Source organism: Periplaneta americana, chromosome 6, assembly GCF_040183065.1.
Source record: "Periplaneta americana isolate PAMFEO1 chromosome 6, P.americana_PAMFEO1_priV1, whole genome shotgun sequence".
NCBI lineage: Eukaryota > Metazoa > Arthropoda > Insecta > Blattodea > Blattidae > Periplaneta > Periplaneta americana.
The window spans coordinates 92155783-92176510 of record NC_091122.1 but is presented as its reverse complement, the minus strand read 5'-3'; the positions used below and the strand labels follow the sequence as shown (position 1 = coordinate 92176510).

Genomic DNA, 20728 nt, shown 5'->3' with positions numbered 1-20728 from the left:
ATCTCGGAGTGTTCATAGGTCTTACTAATCTGATAAGCAGCGTCGACAGTGTAATGAGAGAATACACTGAAAATAGCAAAGTGTTTAAAGGGAATTCTAAGTCAATTCAAAATGTCGACGGATGTATTTCACCTTCAATAATTAGTCTAACAATATTTTTAGCACGCTATTATTTTCAGGTACGAGCCGCCACTGCTGCCAAGTAACATAATTTGTACAACCATTCATGATCATTCAAATAATCTGCTAGCAAACTGTTCTGGTAATTCAAAAGTGAAGAAACTTCCGTTCGAAGTTCATGTAATCGGGACAACGCTTTACCGCGCGACAACCATCGCACTTCTGTGTGTAATATTACTAACAATGACTTGTGTATACTACCCATATCTTCACACAAGATTTTAAGTAGTCTACACTGCGAAGGTCGTGCCTTAACAAAGTTGATCATTTTGACGGCGTTGTCTAGTACCTGCTTTAATAAGCTGGCATTTTTTCGTTGTGAGGGCGTGTTGATGTAGTACACAGTGACACTTGTGCAGTTTTTAAGACTTTCTTGATCCTTGCATTAGTGCCAGCAACAGGACCTACCATGGCCTTTGCGCCATCTGTGCACACATCAATGCAATTGTCCCATGGTATCGAGTTTTCAATGAAGAAGGAAAAAATTCAGTATCGCTTTTAGAGGATGGCAAAATATTTCATGAAAAAACCTGAAAATTCATATCGCACAAACATAATTAACATAGCTAATCCGGCAAAGACCGTGGATTTGTCAAGTTGTATCGAAAATTTCCTTTAACTGATATGGGAAATCATGATATTTCTTACGTCTTTTCATATATTCTAGATTCGATTATGCACAGTGTTATTTGATAAGGGCACACTGGAAATCAAGTTTTGCAGTTTTCTCGTCCACCATGCACTTCACTACCTTCACTAATAGTGGTTTCATAAGAGTTTCAGCAAGGGTGAGGTTTACCAGCAAGAGCCTGGTCATGACTAACCAAGTACGACGTTTTCAGTGCTTTCTCGTTGTTTGTTTTTACACAAGGTGAAGTTTTGTCTGAACTGCATGGTGTTCGTCACTTTTTATTTCGAAGTAGTCTGCAGTTTTATTTGTGAATTTTTTAATTGAGAAATGCCGTCTAAGCTTGGCAGGGAACATAGAACTATTGGGAAAAACTTTGTTACATATCACACACTGTGGACATTCATCAGCAAACTCAGTGAATCCCATGTCCTAATATAAATCACAATATTTTCGTTTGTTACTTTCAATACCTCTACACTAGGCATTGTAGACTCTGAGACAGGATCATGTTCAACATATTCCGAACTCAATTCCCAGGAATTTGCACTATCTTCTTTGAAAGTAAGGTTATAGCTGTTGTTATCTCCCTTTGACTTCTTAGGGAGCCAGTCTTAAGCCACAGTTCCGGTTCAATGAAAGTTTAGCTAACACATCTGCTATCAAATTAACATGCAGGTATACAGTATATATATTTTTTGAGGTAACGTAACAGTCAATAGATTGTATATTTCACGTACCACTAATAACAAATTCTGCCTGCCTAGTATATAAAAAATAAAATAAATTTCGAGAATCACTGAATACTTGGCAAGCAAGAAAGATCGAGATAGTTCCAGTGACGAGTAGATATAATATTAATGCTTCCATGTAGCAAGAAGAACGCAAACTACTTTCTCAGAAAGTATTTTTCGCTTGATGGAAGTAGTTTCCCTTTTCCCACTAGAGACTAGATGGAAGCAGCAATTTTTGTCATCTTCATAATTTCTGCCCTAAGGGCTCCGCAGAGCACACTTTGGGAACTGCTGTTCTAGAGCAAAGTTAAAAAGTAAAAGTAATAAATAGTCCATCTTCTTGCTTTAGCCCGCAGTGAACTGGAAAAGTGTCTGACAGAAACTGGCCTATATGGACTCTGCTGTATGTTTTACTCAGATTTTAATTAATCGAACTATCTTCTTAGGAATACCAAATTCAATAAGAATATTACATAAAACTTCTCTCTTAACACAGTCATGTGCCTTTTTGAAATCTATGAATAACTGATCTACTGTCTCCTTATACTCCAATTTTTTCTCCAATATCTGTCTAATACAAAATATCTGATCAATAGTCAATCTATTATGCCTAAAACCATATTGATGATATCCAATAATTTCATCCACATATGGAGTTAATCTTCTAAAAAGAATATTGGACAAAATTTTGTACGACATCAATAAAAGTGATATTCCTCTAAAGTTATTACAGGTAATCTTTTCCCGCTTCTTAAAGATAGGTACAATTTCCTTTTCCAAAACTGCAAGTACAAGCTTATACATTTTAACTAGATGATGTTTCCACCCTCTTGTATTAATTCTGCTGGAATTTGATCGATACCTGGAGACTTGTACTTTTTCAGATTTTCTAATACAATTTCGACTTCAGAAAGTGTGGGTCAAGTATAAATGGCTGAGCAGTTTGCATTTGAATATTGTCCCAATCATTTCTATTGGATGTATGTACATTTAGTAGTTTCCAAAATAGTTTTTACATCTGTTCAGGATTGAATGAGAGTCTGCAAGCAAGTCACCACTCTCATCCTTATCACGTTTACCATTGCCTGATATCCTTTCTTAAATTCCTTTATGACTACATAAATCTCTAATGTTTTTATTCTTGCTACTTATTTGAACCTCATTCAGTTTTCCCTTCAAGTAATCTCTCTTTTTATTCCTAAGTGTACGATTTGCTTCCCATCTTTCATAGAAATAATTATCTCTATTCGCCGCAACTGGATCCTACAAGAATTTCAATTTTGCCTGTTTCCTTCTTTCTACTACCATGCAACAATCTTCATCAAACCACGGTTTCTTTTTCATAGTTTCATAATAACCTATGCTCTGCTCAGCCACAATTTTGACATTATTATTATTTTCCAATGGCTAGAATTGACGATCAAGTCATTTTCTCTCTAGCTTCCCACTACAAGCTAACAAGGTCCTCAATCTGTTGTGCAGTTGAGTTTAAGGCTGGGCAGAATAGAAGGTGTTGTTTGTCCATGATTTGGTCAGGATTGTTGCACAAAACACATCTGTTGGATTGGTATATGCCTATCCTGTGTAGATGGTGAGCGAGGCAGTCATGTCCTGACATCAACTTAAATTTTGCTACAGCTTCCTTGCAGCCTTTACAATTTTGATATTATCTCTGATATTTTCGCACACACTCTTAATATCTAACTTTTTCTCAACTTTGTCGGAACTACCTAAAGTGGCAAACCTGATTTAAATTTCGACCTGATAATGTTGCTTAGTTTCCTCGCCATTTAATTTCGGAACAGTGAATCTTCTAATATTAACTTGTTGCTCTGCTCCCTTGGCTACTGATAGTTTTTCTCTTAATTTTACAATTACCAAATAATGGTCAGAATCACAACCTGCCTCTCTGAAGGATCGAATATCTACTATACTAGTATATCTTCATTTATCTATCAAGATGTGATCTCTTTGGTTGTATATCAATCCATTTGGAGAAGTCCAAGTATATTTATGTATATCCTTATGTGAGAATGTTGTACTTTTCACAATTAAATTTTTTAATGTGGCAAAGCAGACTAACCTATATCCATTATCATTACTAGTCACGTGTAAGCTCTCTTTTCCAATAGTCTGTTTAAAAATATCCTCTCGTCGTACTTTAGCATTGAAATTCTGCAATAAAATGTTCATGTGATATCTAGATAACTGATCAAAAGTGTGTTCCAATGCCTCAGAGAAGCTGTCCTTTATATGGTCGTCTTTCTCTTCTGTAGGGGATGAGTGAGCATTTATAACTATGATATCGGACCATTTTCCCTTAAGTACTAAATACAATAACCTGTCACTGATAAATTCAGCCCTTTTTACTGCTGGTTTTATTATTTTATAAATAAAGAATTCTGTTCCTAATTGGTGATTATTGTTTCCTTCCCCATAGTACATCTCCTGTACTCCCCAAAAAGTCTTTCTATACCTAGCTATTCTTTTGCTACTAATGCTACCCCTCCTGTTCCATAAAGACTCGTGATATTCCAAATACCAAATCTCATAACCTTATTCCTTTGCTGTGGTAGAGCTAAAGAATCAGCCCCTTCCGAGGCTGATGTTGGGGTTTCATAACAAGCTCTTATTTTTTATGGTGATGGGTTATTAGCCCTTTGGCAAACCCCCAAGCTGGAGAACCACCCCTTCTTGGCTGTCCACAACTGCTTATTCAATAAATTCGCAGCCAATCTCCATACCTGGAGGCTGTCTCCTCTATCTGCAACCTGAGGACATGCCATGCTGTGGTGATAGGGACCCACAATACATGACTTTAATCTTCATAATCTACCAAATTATTATCTGTCATTTGTATCAGAGTTTGACAAATCATTGCCAGATGATTGTGGAACTATAATAGTCCATTGTTGGTAAGAAAATCACTGAAATTTCTGAAAACTCTAATTTCTATCAAAATTTCTCACCTAAATTCAAAATTGCTTATTTTACATATCTGTGTATTAAAATATCGAAAAGGTGCAAAGAAAATTTTAAATTTAATTTGCACGATGCCTTACTATCATGAAACACAAGACACTATTTTCCTTATGGCAGAGTCTCCTCTACCTGTGGAACAAGTTTCTCTTATCATTTTCATTCCAGCAATAAAAATGCAAGTTTTTAGAAGATAATTTTCTGAGTCTCAGTCACCATAATAACTGCAATGTAGGCATAACAATTTGACCAAATACATTAAGCATGTAATATTATTCAGGGGCAGATCATTTCTTAAATATAGAGATATGACTACAAGAAATCATCAGTTGACTGAAAACAAGAAACAATGAGAAAAGTTTTGAGTACTCTTCACACAACACAAACAATACTAATTGAATGCATGAAAAGTGAAATTGCATTATTAACAAATCTCAAGATAAAATACGAGAAGACCTTTCATCATTAACCTTGGACTTCATAAATGGTCTATTACGAAAATTACTCAGATATGCCAAAATGGTGATATGAAGATGATGAAGGAATGTTCGAATAAAAATGGACAGTGAGCAACCTAAACTTTATCAACCAGAAATCTCATAGAATCTGCAAGCAATTAAGTCCCAGTCTACAGCTGGTATACATAATTATAAAACACTTTCCACTTTTCAGTCTCCTAACTGCCCATTGTGCAACTCAAACCAAGCAATGGATTCGGAACACCTCAAAATCTGTGCTTCATTGGCTGACCATGATAATATCTTTGAAAAATATTGGAGTGTAAGAGGTCAAATGACTTTATTGTCAAACGCCTGGCATTAGAAAACAACAACACAACACTGAATTTCACACATTGAGGACTCAGATCATTTCAAGTAAATACGAGGGCTATTCATAAAGTAACTTCCGTTTTCATATAGCGTGCGTAACAACAGACACAGTGGTGCCCTCTTGCGGTGGAGTGTACCTTCAACCAGTACGCGTCGAGCAGCAGTAGAGTCAAGGTCGATCTTTTTTCCTCTCTGAGCCACGTGCTGTCAAAATGTGTGCTGCAATCGCAAGTCCCGCCAGGTGTGAGGCATGTTCTATAATAAGATTTCTTGTGGCCAAAAACTGTAAAGCTAGTGAAATTCATCGCCAACTTTGTGAAGTTTATGGGCCAGACGTAATGAGTGAAGGTGGTGTAAGACAATGGCGCCGTATATTCAAAAATGGACGAACCAATATCCATGATGAAGACATGGTCGACCGAGTATCGTGAAAGCAGATTTGATTCGTTTGGTTGACGAAAGGGTTAGAGCAAACAGCAGATTCACCATGTCGGAGCTTAGTGAGGATTTTCTACAGATTAGTCGTACCCTTCTGTACAAAGTGATTACTGAAGATTTGGGCTACCGGAAACTTTCTACCAGATGGCTGCCTAAATGCCTTTCTGAGGAACAAAAGGCTCAGCGGATGGGAGCAGCACTGTCCTTTCTTGAGCATTACGAAAGAGAAGGTGATGCTTTTCTAGTTCAGATTGTGAAAGGAGATGAGACAGGTGCGGTATGTGAATGCAGAAACAAAGCTTCAATCAATGCAGTGGGGCCATACTCACTCCCCGAAAAAACCCACAAAGTGTCGTCAAACACTTTCCACGAGGAAACTCATGGCAACTGTATTCTGGGACAGAAAAGGAATTTTGCTAGTGGAGTTCTTGGAGAGGAATGCCACAATTAATGCTGAGCGTTACTGTAACACACTAACAAACTTGAAAAGGGCCATTCAAAACAAACGTCGTGGCATGTTGAGCTCTGGGGTGATTTTCCTGCATGACAATGCCCAGCCGCATACAGGAGTCATACTGCGACCAAACTGCAGAAGTTCAACTGGGAAGTATTGGATCACCCTCCCTATAGCCCACATTTGGCGCCTAGCAATTACCATCTCTTCATGCACATGATGACGTGGCTTGGCTCAAAGCGCTTTGACGATGACGAAGAGTTAAAAACTAGCATCGCGGGTTGGCTTCAGTCGCAGGCGGCCGAATTCTACGATTGCGAAATTTCAAAGCTCATCAAACGCTACAACAAGTGTCTCAATGTGACTGGAAACTATGTGGAAAAATAAATCAGAGTGTATACTTTCAAACGTATTGTAACCCAATTCTGTAACGTCATTCACAGGTTTGTAAAAAATAAACGGAAGTTACTTTATGAATAGCCCTCGTATTACAGTAAATCGCTGATGATACATTATTTGCTTACCTTATTCATGTCGAATCCATCGTCAATGGGGTCCATAGAATCATTGCTGATGTCGATATCCACTGGTTCAACCTTTATTTCCTGCTGATAAACAAAATCACGCTTCAGCAACTCCATTCAACAACATGGTCACATGACATTTCATATTATAAATGTAGATTAGTAAGTACAGACCAAGTCAGCCAGGGCTAGGCCGGCACCAGGAGAAAGTCGTATGTGTAGTAACTGCTGTGCTATCGCAGTGATCAGACCTCTTGCTCGGGTATGTTTTGTTTTTAGTTATGTAAACAGTGAGGGTGCAGCTGTATACCGTACATTTAGAGTGCAGTACATTTGTGAAATACGAATCTTGGAGAACAGTTGTAACAAACTTCCGTCAGTATTCCCTGATTCGCCAGAGCCTTCTAAAGCAATGATTTACAATTTAGTGAAGAAATGTCGTACAACTGGATTAGCATTGGATAAGACACGAACATGTGTGAAATGTGTTCTCACTGAGGAGATGTTAGATGAAACTGGCCACCAACTAGAGAAAACTCCTACATCATCCCGCCGTGTAGCTCAGCAGGTAGGGGTGTCACAGTCTTCAGTGATAAGAGGTACGAAACAATTAAAATTAAACAGAATTCGTGTAGTTGAGAGGTTAACGGAACCCGATTATCAGAGCAGACTTAGGTTTTGCATGTGGTTTCAACTGTCAGTGTATGATGGACTACTTGACCCCATCTTAATTTTTTGTAATGACAAAGCATGGTTCCATCTTAGTGGTTTACACGAATAACCCACATTCACTCGAGAAACTCAAACAAAATATCCGACATGAAATTCGAGCCATTTCAGAGAAGGAACTACAGCAAGTTGCTGGACATGTCTTCAGGAGATGTGCAGTCTGCCAGATATCACAAGGATGTCATTTCGAACATGAATTGTGAATTCGGTAAGTACACATCATTATGCAATATTAACTGCAAAAGCATTGAACGAATCCTCCGCATATGGTAGCATCATTACACATGAATCAGCTGCAGTGAGTACTGTTATAAGTTTAGTCCTGGCTGGTTCACCCTGTAGGATTATGGAGTCAGGTTAATTGAAATTCCTTTCCTTATCACAGTAAACATTTTCACCCACTATTTCGAAGAAATGATTGTTAAGAGTAAAATTAAACATAATACATCTACTGTAAGTATGAGTAACACGTTAATTGATTTTCTTTCAAATAAATTCTGTACAAGAAAATCTTTCGAAGAACTTTTAAGGTTCTATAACAAAGCTTATAGAATAATTGTTGCTGCAACTATTGTGTTGGAGATTGTGTTTCGATTTACAAAGTAATAGGTCAAAGAAATTAACTACAATATTTGAAATTATATTTTAAGCACAATTAAGAAACCAGGTAATTACACATATTACTATATTACTTGTTTTCTACATTAATGTAATTATAGCAAATTTACATGATTACTTTATGTTTGCCACTTTTGTTACATTCCAAGTACGGAACATTATAATTTAAAAAATGTTTTGTAACTGTTTACAGTAATACAAAGGGAAAGTTTATGGCAGCGATAATGACAGGTCATCATACACAGCTAAGGTGTAAAGTATCATAGTGAAAGTAGTGTATACAGTACAGGCTATTCGTTATTTTGTAAAACCTACCTATGTATCAGGGGAAAAAGGAAGTAGACTAAGAAGCTTCCCTCCCTCGCTACGCTTCTACTTGCAGCTAGTGAGCTCACTTACCACCACCATAAGTTTCTTATTATATGCTATGGCCCCACCGGCAAGCATTGGGTTTCACGAGATAGCAAATGACCTATACAATTCATACTTTACATTAAATGTATGTAACATATCAACGTCAAATTTGAAGCAATATGCAATGTAGATATATTATTTCAACTACCATGTTACCATCAAATGCCATTTATCATTATTTCAAGATGAGGTTAACATGATTTTAAAACAAGTGAAAAATGGAAATAAAACATTGCCAATTCTCCTGAGAACTTCTTCCATGGCATCCAAACTAATCTTTTGAAATTAATTTCTACAGTTCTGTGTCATTTAAAACTTGCAACATTTAAATTTCAAAATGATTTTCAATATCTTTAGAACATTCAACAAACATATGTCTTTCTCTGGTTAGATCATCAAGTCATGTCAAAATATTCTCCGCAAAAATGACAGACTGTTTCCGAGTTGGCATTTCATGATGTTCTTTTTTTAGTTGACTATTTAACAATGATGTATCATCTGCTAAGTTATTTAGCATCAATGAAATTGGTGATAGCGAAATGAGGCTGCGCATCTCCATGTGATAACCTAACATTTGCCTTACAGTTAGAAAAAACCTCGTGGGGGAACCAATCAGGTAATCAGCCCAAGTTGGAATCGAAACCACATCCCGAAACCACATCCGAGTTCAGCTCCAGATCAGTAGACCTGAGCTTCTGAGATGTGATGCGATGCCAACATGAAGACAACTGTGAGCTGCATTTAACACCTAATGGCATATAAAACTACTTCCTTGTGTACAGGATCTACAGAAGTCACTGGAGATACCTAGGAGACAACACAAAGTCTAGAAGAATTAACCAAACCTAGAAACTTACAGGAACCTGGAGAGAAATTGTCACCATCATCTATCCATCATTAATAACAGCATGAACTCACGAGGAGGGAGGGAAGAAGGGAGATATCAAATTTGTGGATTACATGAAATATGACAGTAAGAAGATGATAAATCTCATGCCAAGATATGTGTGATTCCAGTCAGGCATGATAAAAAAGTGTTTTCAACACACATACAAATTCTATGCAAATATCACGAAATTTGAGAAAATGGAAACTAAGGCAAAGTCACTTTCTTCACCAACATTCAATCTTTAGCAATATCTATTATAGTGGATGTTAATACTGTTCAGAAGACCAAACAAAGGTAACTCATGCATGAAAATGAGGTAAGGGCTTAAAAAGTAAGAAAATAAAAATTTAATTGAGACAATTATCAAGAAAACTTCATTATGTGCCACAGAAAGAGCCATAGAAATTTTCGAAATGGAATATTGGAATCCTTCAGGTTTAAAAAATCGAAGTATGATGTGATTACTGCTCGCACTATTATTCTATCTTCACGCTTTGAATAGACAAATTCAGGATGCATTACCTTGATAGCGACTTCATTTTTTTTCGTAATGAAACAAAAGTAATTATGCATAATTTTTATATATCATTACATCACGGTCAAGAGATTTAACTCTGTCCACGGGACTAGCTGTTTATCTCTTGCCATGTGCTGTCCTGAGTTGTCTCAGTGGTACCCTGTGTCATGCTGACCACACGATCAGGAGGCCCGCAATGTGTGCTTGTATAATGTTGGTCAAAAATATATCATCTTTCTACACAGCATTAAATTTAAATCAGTATCGAAAAAAAGGAGGTGAAACATGACAAAGAAAGAAACGTGATTGTACACATCACCAATCACTCAATAAAAGCAATTCGTAAAGTTTTTGGTCAATGCACTGCGAGTAACTTCAAACATTTCTGCATTTGAACAGTGACATTTTTTATCTTGCAGTAATCATTTCAAGCATCTATTCTAAACATCAGGTACGTACACTTTTACTTTTAATTATTGCGAAGGCAGGTTATATTTTATCAACAAACAGTTTATCACTGTAGGAATGGGTAGCCTGGATAGAGTGGTAGCATTTATAAAGACCTTTCTCTATAATGCTCCATCGTAAACTATTACAAGAATCATTGTCAAACAGTGTATACTTACTCCCACAGGAAGACTAGCTGGTTCAGATCTCCTCGCTCGTCTCAGAGGTGGTTCAGAGGCAACTGATGCCTGATGATAGGACGATGTAGATGTAGATGGTTGTGGAGATGGCCTCACAAGACGTGGTCGTCCTACAGGGTTGCGGTGTGGAGAGATGGTGTTCTGGAAAAAAAATTAATTGTAACATTATCTCTTTCAATGACTCTTTAATTCTATAAGTTCAATGAGTGGATGACAAATTGGTAGATAGGAAGGACTACTGAAGAAATAATCTCTCCCACTAATTATGTTTAACCATTACTGCATTGATATAAATATAGATTTTTCTATCATCCAAAGACACTGTAGTATGAAAGCCTTTTGTGCTTGTTAGTGGAAATGGTGAATGCAAGATAGTACTTGGCAAGATGATTGTGAGGATTTGTCATGGGATTATCTGACAGTCATCCAGAACTAGCTCTATCATAAAACAAACAAAACAATCACCTAGGATCTTGAGGAAATACATACTTCTCCCACATTTAAGCACTTTTTTTTTCTACACACTTACGTAACCTGAAGACCTGAATTAAACAATCACTTTAAGTCCAGAGTCGGACTTGGGATATTATTTTTTACAGAATGATAGCCTACCCAAACACAACATGTTATGTAAAATATCAAATTCGGTAAATTTCAAACTTGGAATGTTCGTCAATTCAGTTCAATTGTTAATTTCGAAAATATTCCAGACATGAGTTATATTGCCAAGGAATTTTTCTGAAGTTTCCGTGATAATTTCGCATTACTTCATTTTTAATGACTAAGATTGATGAACTATTGTAGTTTTGCAGTAAAATGCTACTTACGCAATCAGATAATGATTTGTTCTACTCTGATACACATGGAGAATATCTGTGGAACTAAGAATGTGTTCTGAGGGCCATGCCTCCAAAGTCAAATGTTTACGAACTACTTAATATACAACAGGTAATAATTTGGTTTAAGTATATCTTAATGTATATATGTAATACTAAGAATTTACAATTTTTTTTCAGTCGCTCCAGAAAAAAAAAAGAAAAAAAAAAATTAATTAATTTACTAATAATAATAATAATAATAATAATAATAATAATAATAATAATAATAATAATAATAATAATAATAATAATAATAATAAAAAATAAAAACGAACCTCTGATACACAATATGTTAAAAGTTATCATGAATGTTTATTCCATCTTCTGAGCATGACCTGGCTTCAATATTACAATATTCATATGTGACAGATTAATATAGTGCAATCAAATGTAAAAATTATATTCAAATGTATAATCTGTCCAAAAATATTTTGTTACATGTCATGTTTAATTAGCCTAAAATTAATTTATTCCTTCCTCTCCACTCATGGGTCTACTGTAGAAGACTTTGCAAACTTCCAACTCACTTCTACTTGTAGCACATGACAATGTAACTATTATATACCTGTCGTGGAGTTGGCAAGGCTGCAATGGTCCTTCTTTTACGGGCACGCCTGGCACTGGAAGGTGAGGATGTTGATTCGTCCAGATAGTCATCTGCTGTGAGCGGAAGAGATGGAGGAAGAGAATCCTCATCATGTGACGACGAGGTGGAAGCTGGTCCAGCCAATCCTGCAATTGAGATAACTTCATCAATTCAAGTCTGTATCTCAGTCCAACCAAAGTATCAGGATGCTGCTAAAATTTCACTTCCATATTCTGATAGAAAACATAGTTTCTTCATTCCTGATAGTGGGTAAATAGTTTGTTATTATTTGTACTGTACTTTCTTTGTGATTAATTAATGAACATGATCTCATACATTACATGTGTATGTACAAATGATTTCAACTTTAAAACCTTAAGACTTTACTTATTCGTACATGGAAAATGCATGGAAAGTGTTCTATACTAGAATAGCATCCGCTGAATTAGCTCTGTGGTAGCGTGTCTGCCTCCAGACTAGCCGGTCGGGTAAGAAATTTTCTTGTAAAATTTCTACCTCGGGACTAGGAGAGATTGCAGTGCATAACTTCTAACACTAAATTATGCACCAATATGCCTGGGTTAAATCCCAAATCTCTCCGCAGTGCATATGTAGAGAAGGCATATGTCACTGTTGATAGTGATTCGTCTGTAGGATGGGGATGTTAAGCCTGGCGGCCCCCTTGGTGCTATTCGACAGGAGTAGGCTACGTGCGACACCGGGTTTCCCCTTCTCCCTTCCTCACCTTCATCATCATCCTCACTCATTCTCTACACTACATTTACACGAACACTTAACATACACTCACCCTAATACAAGACATAACTCTTCACAGATACACATCATGCATAACATGGCCCACCAAAGTGGTGTGCCATTTGAAAATGGGTCACAGTTCTGCCATCTATCCGCAGTATGTGGAACCCGAATCACGTAAAGTTAAGTGGGTAGGCATTAGACACACACGCTGGCGGATAGTGAGTAGACGCTGAAACAACGCTCTCGACTTGAAGCTTCATAGGAGGTGTATAAAAAGTGGTTAAGGAAGTGGCGACACATAGTTAATCTGTTAAGTTGTTCGGCATTGATTAATTTACAATGGGCCCTAAAAAGTGTGACAAAAGTGAGGAAATTGAGGAAACTGTTAAGCGTGTTGTAAAGGAAGCTCTACAAGACACTGGTATGCTGCAAGTTCTTGCCAACTTGATATAAGAAACTGTAACGAACTCAGTTGTGACTGAACTACAGAAGACAATTGAATTCAATAGCGAAGTAATAAGTGAGTTGAAAAGTGCTTTGTTAAAAAGGGACGAAAAAATCGAAGCCCTGGAAGCTAAAGTGGACGAACTAGAACAATATCAACGTAGGCAGTGTCTAAGGATCTTCGGGGTGGAAGAACAGGAGGCAGAAGACACCGACAAGTTGGTTATGGAGGTAGGGAAACGGATCGGAGTAGATGTGAATGTGATGGATATTGATAGGAGCCATAGGATTGGCAGGCGCGACGTTGGCAATGATAGGCCTAGACCTATCATTGTCAAGTTCGTGAGTTATCGGAAGAGGAGTGAAGCATTCAAAAATAAGCGCCTACTTAAAAAAACTGGTGTAACGATTCGAGAAGACCTGACCAGAATCCGGCATAACATCCTGAAAGAAGCCATCACTAAGTTTGGAGTGAATAGTGTGTGGACTCAGGACGGTGTTATCATAGTGAACAGAGGTGACTCGAAGCGACGTGTGACATGCTGGAGCGATCTTCGCAACATTTAGGAGTCGAGAGTTTTGTATCACGACACAAGGTTTAATTCTGTTAATTCTAGTTATAGTTACATAGTACTTAAGCCTATCTACTTTTTTTTTTGCTTTCTTATTTAATATTAACTTACTAGCTGTTAGTTTATATTGACAGGAAAAGTGTTGTGAAAGTAGTGATAGTCTTGATTGAAACTTTAACAAAAAGGTAGAAGTAGTGTAGTTTAGACTAGTAGTGTAATATTCTTAGAGTTGGTAGAAGTGGACCCTCGTGAAACGGAAATTCTGACAGTCTCTGACAATGACACTGACCTTCATAATTCCCCTACCCTTACCAGTAACAACCTGCCCCAGCAGACGGCAGATATCTTACAGGCCACTTTCTCTTTCCACCCCAATGCCCTTCGAGTCGCACACATAAACGCTCAAAGTATTTTAGCACACATTGACGACTTTTACGCTATATTTTCCCCACTAAACTTGCACGCCATCTTAATTTCTGAGACCTGGCTTCAACCATCTTTATCCTCTTCCCTAATTCACCACGACGGATACAATCTACTTCGCAACGATCGCTTAAATAAGCGGGGAGGTGGTGTTGCAGCCTTCATTAGATCGGATCTCGAGCCCAAAGTTATTCACCAATCCCCCGGCGAATATTCCTCTCGCCCTGAATTTCTCTTCGTAGAAATACGAGTTAGTTTTCAGAAATGTTTGCTGTGTATTGTTTATAAGCCTCCGAAGGTTAATTTTTTAGCTGACCTGGAGACATCCCTACAGAACCTATTGCCATATTATGTACACGTAATCGTAATGGGTGACTTTAATACAAATCTACTTGCCGCTGACTCAATACAGACGACTCAACTAAAGACAATGTTCCATGCTTGCGATATGACTATCCTTCCACTTGAACCCACTCATCATACCGCCTACTCAGAAACGCTCCTTGACTTAATCATCACCAATAATCCTGCCAAGTTCTCTCACATGGACAGCTACCTGCGTCTGGAATATCTTCCCACGATATAATATATGTAATATACGCACTGCAGTGTCCCAAATTGACAACTAAAATAGCTACTTATAGAGACCTAAAACGTATTGACAATTCTGCTTTAATAGGCGACGCATTACGTGTACCCTGGGACGCAATATGGAAGTTGCGAACTGTGGACGAGAAGATAGAACAGCTAAATAACTTTATTATAGACTTGTATGACCGACATGCTCCTCTAAAAACTAGACGTGTGAAAAGACTGCCTGCGCCGTGGATGACTGCTGACATACGCAACATGATGGCTGAACGAGATTCGGCATATCGAAAATATAGACGAGACAAAAACGAAACTAATTTTAACAGGTACAAGCAACTGAGAAACAGAACAAACCAGACTGTTACTATAGGAATGCTAAAATCCGACATGCATACAGCCTTACTGAACCAGGAACTAGCCCCTCCACGCTTTGGAGACATGTGCAGACAATGGGATTAAGACAGACAAAGACCCAGGTAGACGGCAACTTAATCTCACTGGAACGGCTCAATGACCACTTTACGAAAACAAACACTACAACCCTTAGCCCCATTGACAAACAACAGACAATCGATGAACTCTTAAACCTACGGATCAACCCCTCAAGGGAAAAATTTCACTTTTGGTATATTACGCAATCTGACGTAAAGAAAGCCCTGAAACGAATCACAACTAAAGCAGAAGGACCAGACCACGTCAATATTTCGTTATTAAACAAAATCATAGACGTAATACTACCGACTGTGACCCACATTTTCAATGCCTCAATTATGACTTCGACTTACCCACAGCAATGGAAACTCGCTTTTGTCCACCCAATTCCCAAGACCAAAACACCGACATCTTATAACGACTACAGACCTATCAGCATCCTACCTGCCCTATCCAAAGCATTGGAACGCATTGTACACAAGCAACTGACAGAATACTTAAACAAATACAAACTTCTCGACTCTTATCAATCAGGTTTCAGGGCCGGACATAACACAAGTACAGCATTACTTAAAATCACGGAAGACCTACGCGAGGCCCGGGACGAACGTAAATTGACAATAATGACTTTACTTGACTTCAGCAAAGCCTTCAATTCTGTAGTCATTGACTTGTTAATATGTAAACTCAGAAGACTACACCTAGAAGAGCACGTTGTCCTGTGGTTTGACTCTTACCTTAATGGCCACCAACAAAGTGTGATAGCTGGAAATCGTTCTTCCTCTTGGCAGGCCGTAAGGTCAGGGATCCCACAGGGATCAGTTCTTGGCCCTTTACTATTTACAATTTATATCAACGACATATCAGAATCACTAAAGTACTGCCGACACCATCTCTATGCAGACAACCTTCAAATATACATAAAATTCCATACTGACGAAATAAATGATGCAATAACTAAAATTAATGACGATCTGGAGACTCAATCTGGACATGGACACGGAAATTCCGACTTAAACTAAATCCAGAAAAATCACAGTCAATCATTGTGGGTCATTCACGTTTAAGCACTATTACCATACCAAATTTGTCCCCGATTAAAATACACGGCACCGAAATTCCGTTCAGTGAATCAGTAAAGAATCTAAGTATTTATATGGATAAAAGTTTAAATTGGAACATTCAATTTGCAGAAACCTGCAAAAAGGTATTCTCATTAATCCACTCGTTTAGACGATTGAAGAATTTTCTACCCTTTTCCATGAAAAAAATGTTAGTGCAAACACTCGTGATGCCCCACTTCGATTACTGTGATATTCTGCTTACTGACCTAAGCGTTACTTCGGTGCAAAGACTACAACGTGTTCATAATATGTGCGTCCGTTTCGTCTGCAACATTCGCCGGGCTGATCACTTAACACCATCCCTCGAAATGTTGTCCTGGCTCCGTCTAGAAGATCGTAGGAAAATCCACTGTCTTTCCCTTCTCTTTCACATATTGCATTTCTCCACTCCTGTCTATCTTGCGTCTCGTTTTCAAAATTTATCCACCCATCATAGCCTGGACACACGATCACAACACTCCTCAATATTATCCATTCCCTCCCACCGAACATCCTCATATTCATCTTCCTTCACTGTGGCTGTTCCTCGACTTTGGAATTCCCTACCGAGTAATGTCAGGGACTGTCAGACATCAAATCAATTTAAGAATAGGCTAACGAGATATTTTTCTAACAATTATTGTCAACAATAATAGCTGTTTCACGTTTCTCAATGTTTAATGGTTATATATATCACAGATAAATATCTAAATTATCTCATTATTATTATCATTATTATTATTACTATTTCTTACCAGTGTTTATTATTGTCACACTAACATTAGTTATCCAATTTTCATTATTTACTTTCATGTTGTTTTATGATCTAGATATTAATGTAATAACTATGTAAGCAAATGTATTTAATTAGAATTAGAGTCTGGCTGGGTGGAAGAGAAGGCCTACTGGCCTTAGCTATGCCAGATTAAATAAATAAATTATTATTATTAGAATGGCAGTGTTTTAGATATTTGCTCTCATATGTATTCACAAAAAACGTGGGAAAATGTCGTCCAACATTCTTATTTTAATTATTACTATGTTAATGTTTTTGTGGTCAGGAATAGTGTTCTTGGACATACGTGAAATGTAAGTTATTGTGGTTAGCAGGAGGGTTCTTCCTCCACTAACCAGGTATTTTATTTCAAAGATAAAAGAAGAGACATCTGTTGTGTGAACTTGATTGACTACCTATAATTTTTATGTGTAGTAATGATTACATATCAGGTGGTTATAATTAAACTAACGGTGTTCAGCATGACACAGCAAGGACTGTAATGATCGGAGTGTGGAACCTCGTAGATATGCTAATTAAGCAATGCGCTCGCGAATTATGCAAAAAATAATTAGTTCCAAGTCTTACTACCAGGTGAAAATATGGCGCTGTAAGCAGTCAGAAAGTGGTCTGTAAGCAGTTAGAACGTGGTATGAGTGCAGGAAAAAGGCAGGAAATATCAAACACATGATAACGGTGGTTCTGGTACGTTTAATAGGAACTATGGTTACAAACACTGTTCAACATGGCTTCCCGCCTCAGCAACAACATGTTCCATCCATAACACGGCATGGTCGACAGTTGCTCGCAGCATATCTGGTGAAATCAGAGCGACATGTCGTTGTATGCTAGCCTTTAGATCAAGCAGAGACCAGATATGTCCCTGATAGACACGATCTTTCAAATATCCCCACAACCAGACGTTACATGGATTTAGGTCAGGGGGATCTTGAAGACCACACATCTGGAAACTGCCAAGAGATGATGCAGTCATTACTGAAAGTTTCTCGCAGCAAATCTTTCACCTGGCAAGCGACGTGTGGTGTTGCCCCATCTTGCATGAAAATAATGGTGTGGTTACAGTGCTTTCTTGCAAAGCTGACCTCACGTGTTGCACAAGCAGTCCCTATAATGTGCAGATGTCACTGTACACCTAACAGCCCCGCGAAGTGTTAATGTATTTGATATTTACCGCATTTTTCCTGCGCCCATATCACGTTCTGACTGCTTACAGCGCCATATTTTCACCTGGTAGTAAGACTTGGAACTAATTATTTTTTTTCATAATTTGCGAGCGCATTGCTTAATTAACATATCTATGAGGTTCCATACACCTGCGATCATTACTGTCAGTGCTGTGCCACGTTGAACACAGTCAGTTTAATTATAATCATCTGGTACATGAAGAAGTAAATATCTTTCTATTAAGTATGTTCATATTGTTCTCCTTTTTTCATTCCACCTGGCTGCAGCAGTATGTACTGCATTGTTTAAATGGATTTTATAGATATGGTACATGGTTCACTCTAACACATTCACTTTTCACTTTTCATTACTTTTCAAGCTACATTAAAGATGAGCTACAAGATCTGGTTGACAATGCTGTATTTTTCAAAATAGAAAATAAGTGTACTTAAAATGTGACCCATGTTCACATGAACTTCCTTACTAAATAAATTCAGAAATAAGCTCTGAAAGTGCCAATTCAATTTCGTGAACCATACTATGTAAAACCAATATTATTAGTAACTGATGGAATGTATGGGTGTTTAAAAAATGATGGTAAAAAATTTAGGAGTGAGAAGTAAAAACGAAGAGAAGTAAAAAATTTCTAGTAAACATGGATCCGCAAATTAAGCAAATTAACCGTTTACGAGATAATGCCACTTCTTTGCTGGTTGGGACTGTCAGTGAACCAAATGCCTGGATATGGTAAAGCAGTAACATTCATGCTTTGTATATATGCCGCACTCTCCCTATACCATTGCCTTCTAAGTGTGAAATGATATCTAAACAGACAATATGGTGAACATTTCATAGGTGGAGCAGGACCTGCACTTAGATCACCAGATTTAAATCCTTGGGACTTTTGTGTATGGAATTATGCCTAGTTTACACAACAGAAATCGCCACATCTGAAGAATTGCAGCATCAGATTGCAGATGCCTTCCAGTAAATGAAGAATTATCCTGGATTTCTCGAGCATATTCATGGGTCTTCGTGGAAGAGACTAGACAGACTGATGCATTCAAATGCATTTTGAACACTTGCTGTAAAATTCTTCAGTTAACATGTTCATACAGTACTGTATCTTGTTTAACCACAAACTTCACTGTTGTTAAGCAAAAATGTTTATTTTGTGTATCAATCACTTCTGTGGTGTTGAAGCCAAAATTATGAATTTTAATGTCTCGTGATTGATAAAACTGTCACTGCTTTTGTTGGAATTAGTACTTAGTATTCAGCAGGCTCCAATCAGCACAAAATGACATTATCTCATAAACAGTTAATTTGCGGAGCCATATTTACTGAAACTTTTTTTTTTTCAGTTCTCATTCCTACATTTTTTACCAGCACTTTTTAAACACTCTGTATGTGTTATTCACATTTATTTTCTTAAGAGACAAAAGGAGCTTCCATCCCCTTTACATTCTGATATTAAACTAAGCTTGTGCTTGACACTCCACAGGAACACATATCTGCAATACTGACGATGCTCTGACCTTTGATCTGAAGAGCTTCGGCTGCTGCCAATAAAGAGGGTAACTTGTCCTGGCCGACATTGACCTCCCCCCTATACATGAAGTCCACAAGGGCTTGCACCTCCCAGAACTTGAGGTCCTTCATTAATACTATGGGATGCTGGCAGGGGTTCTGACTCAGCAACTCCTCGAAGTAGGAACTGCATGCTGACAACATCATCTGCAGCAAGAACGACCATAACAACATTATGTACCAAAGAAAGAGGAGAAAAGGAGACACGAGCCATTTTTATGGTTAAATAATATGTACTGTGTTTCAAGTTTTTAAAGAATTTGTATCAAATATTTCTAATACATTTTACAATGGCGGGCGAATTTTCTTAGATTGTCGGAATATTTTCAATTTACGTTTTAAATTTCTATTATAAATTCTTCTAAAGGCTTGTCTCCAAACAAGTGATAAAATACTTAATGTTTTATATTTTCGTCATTTATTCTAAAAATATACTTACTTTAACATCACAAATATGTACCGATATAAATAAACGCAATGATCATACAATCAGAATAATGTTAATGTAAGAATGTGAAGTGTAAAATTAACACACTATTGGAATGAAGACAGCCTGGTTGTTTTTGATGCTGTAAGAGTTACGAGGCTGATTAAGAAAGTTAGTTCCGGTCTCATCTATCATGAGCAGGAGTGGTGGTAGCAGCATCATCTTTGTTCTGCTATGTAGCTTGATTCAGTACACTCCCGGCAGTGTCTTTGTGAGGTTGCATTCGACTGTTTCTCTCACCAATACAGGCATTTAAAATGTGTGCAGTAATTGAAGCTCCCACCAAGTGTGAGGTACGCGGAGTAATACGGTTCCTGTGGGT

General features: G+C 37.6%; 1 protein-coding gene across 21 annotated transcripts in view; it reads right to left on the bottom strand.

The window, feature by feature from the left end:
- The window catches only part of LOC138701496 (protein bric-a-brac 1-like), a 354692-nt gene that overhangs the window by 13878 nt on the left and 320086 nt on the right, over positions 1-20728 (bottom strand). For 19 of the 21 annotated variants that reach the window (XM_069828419.1, XM_069828423.1, XM_069828415.1 and 16 more), the window contains 4 exons: positions 19868-20066; positions 12025-12191; positions 10561-10722; positions 6768-6851 (listed from right to left, as the gene is read on the bottom strand). In XM_069828419.1, the coding sequence (XP_069684520.1) occupies positions 6768-6851; positions 10561-10722; positions 12025-12191; positions 19868-20066 (612 nt within the window). The remainder of the gene's footprint in view (positions 1-6767; positions 6852-10560; positions 10723-12024; positions 12192-19867; positions 20067-20728) is intronic. The other 2 variants (XM_069828416.1, XM_069828433.1) reach the window with 1 other exon arrangement.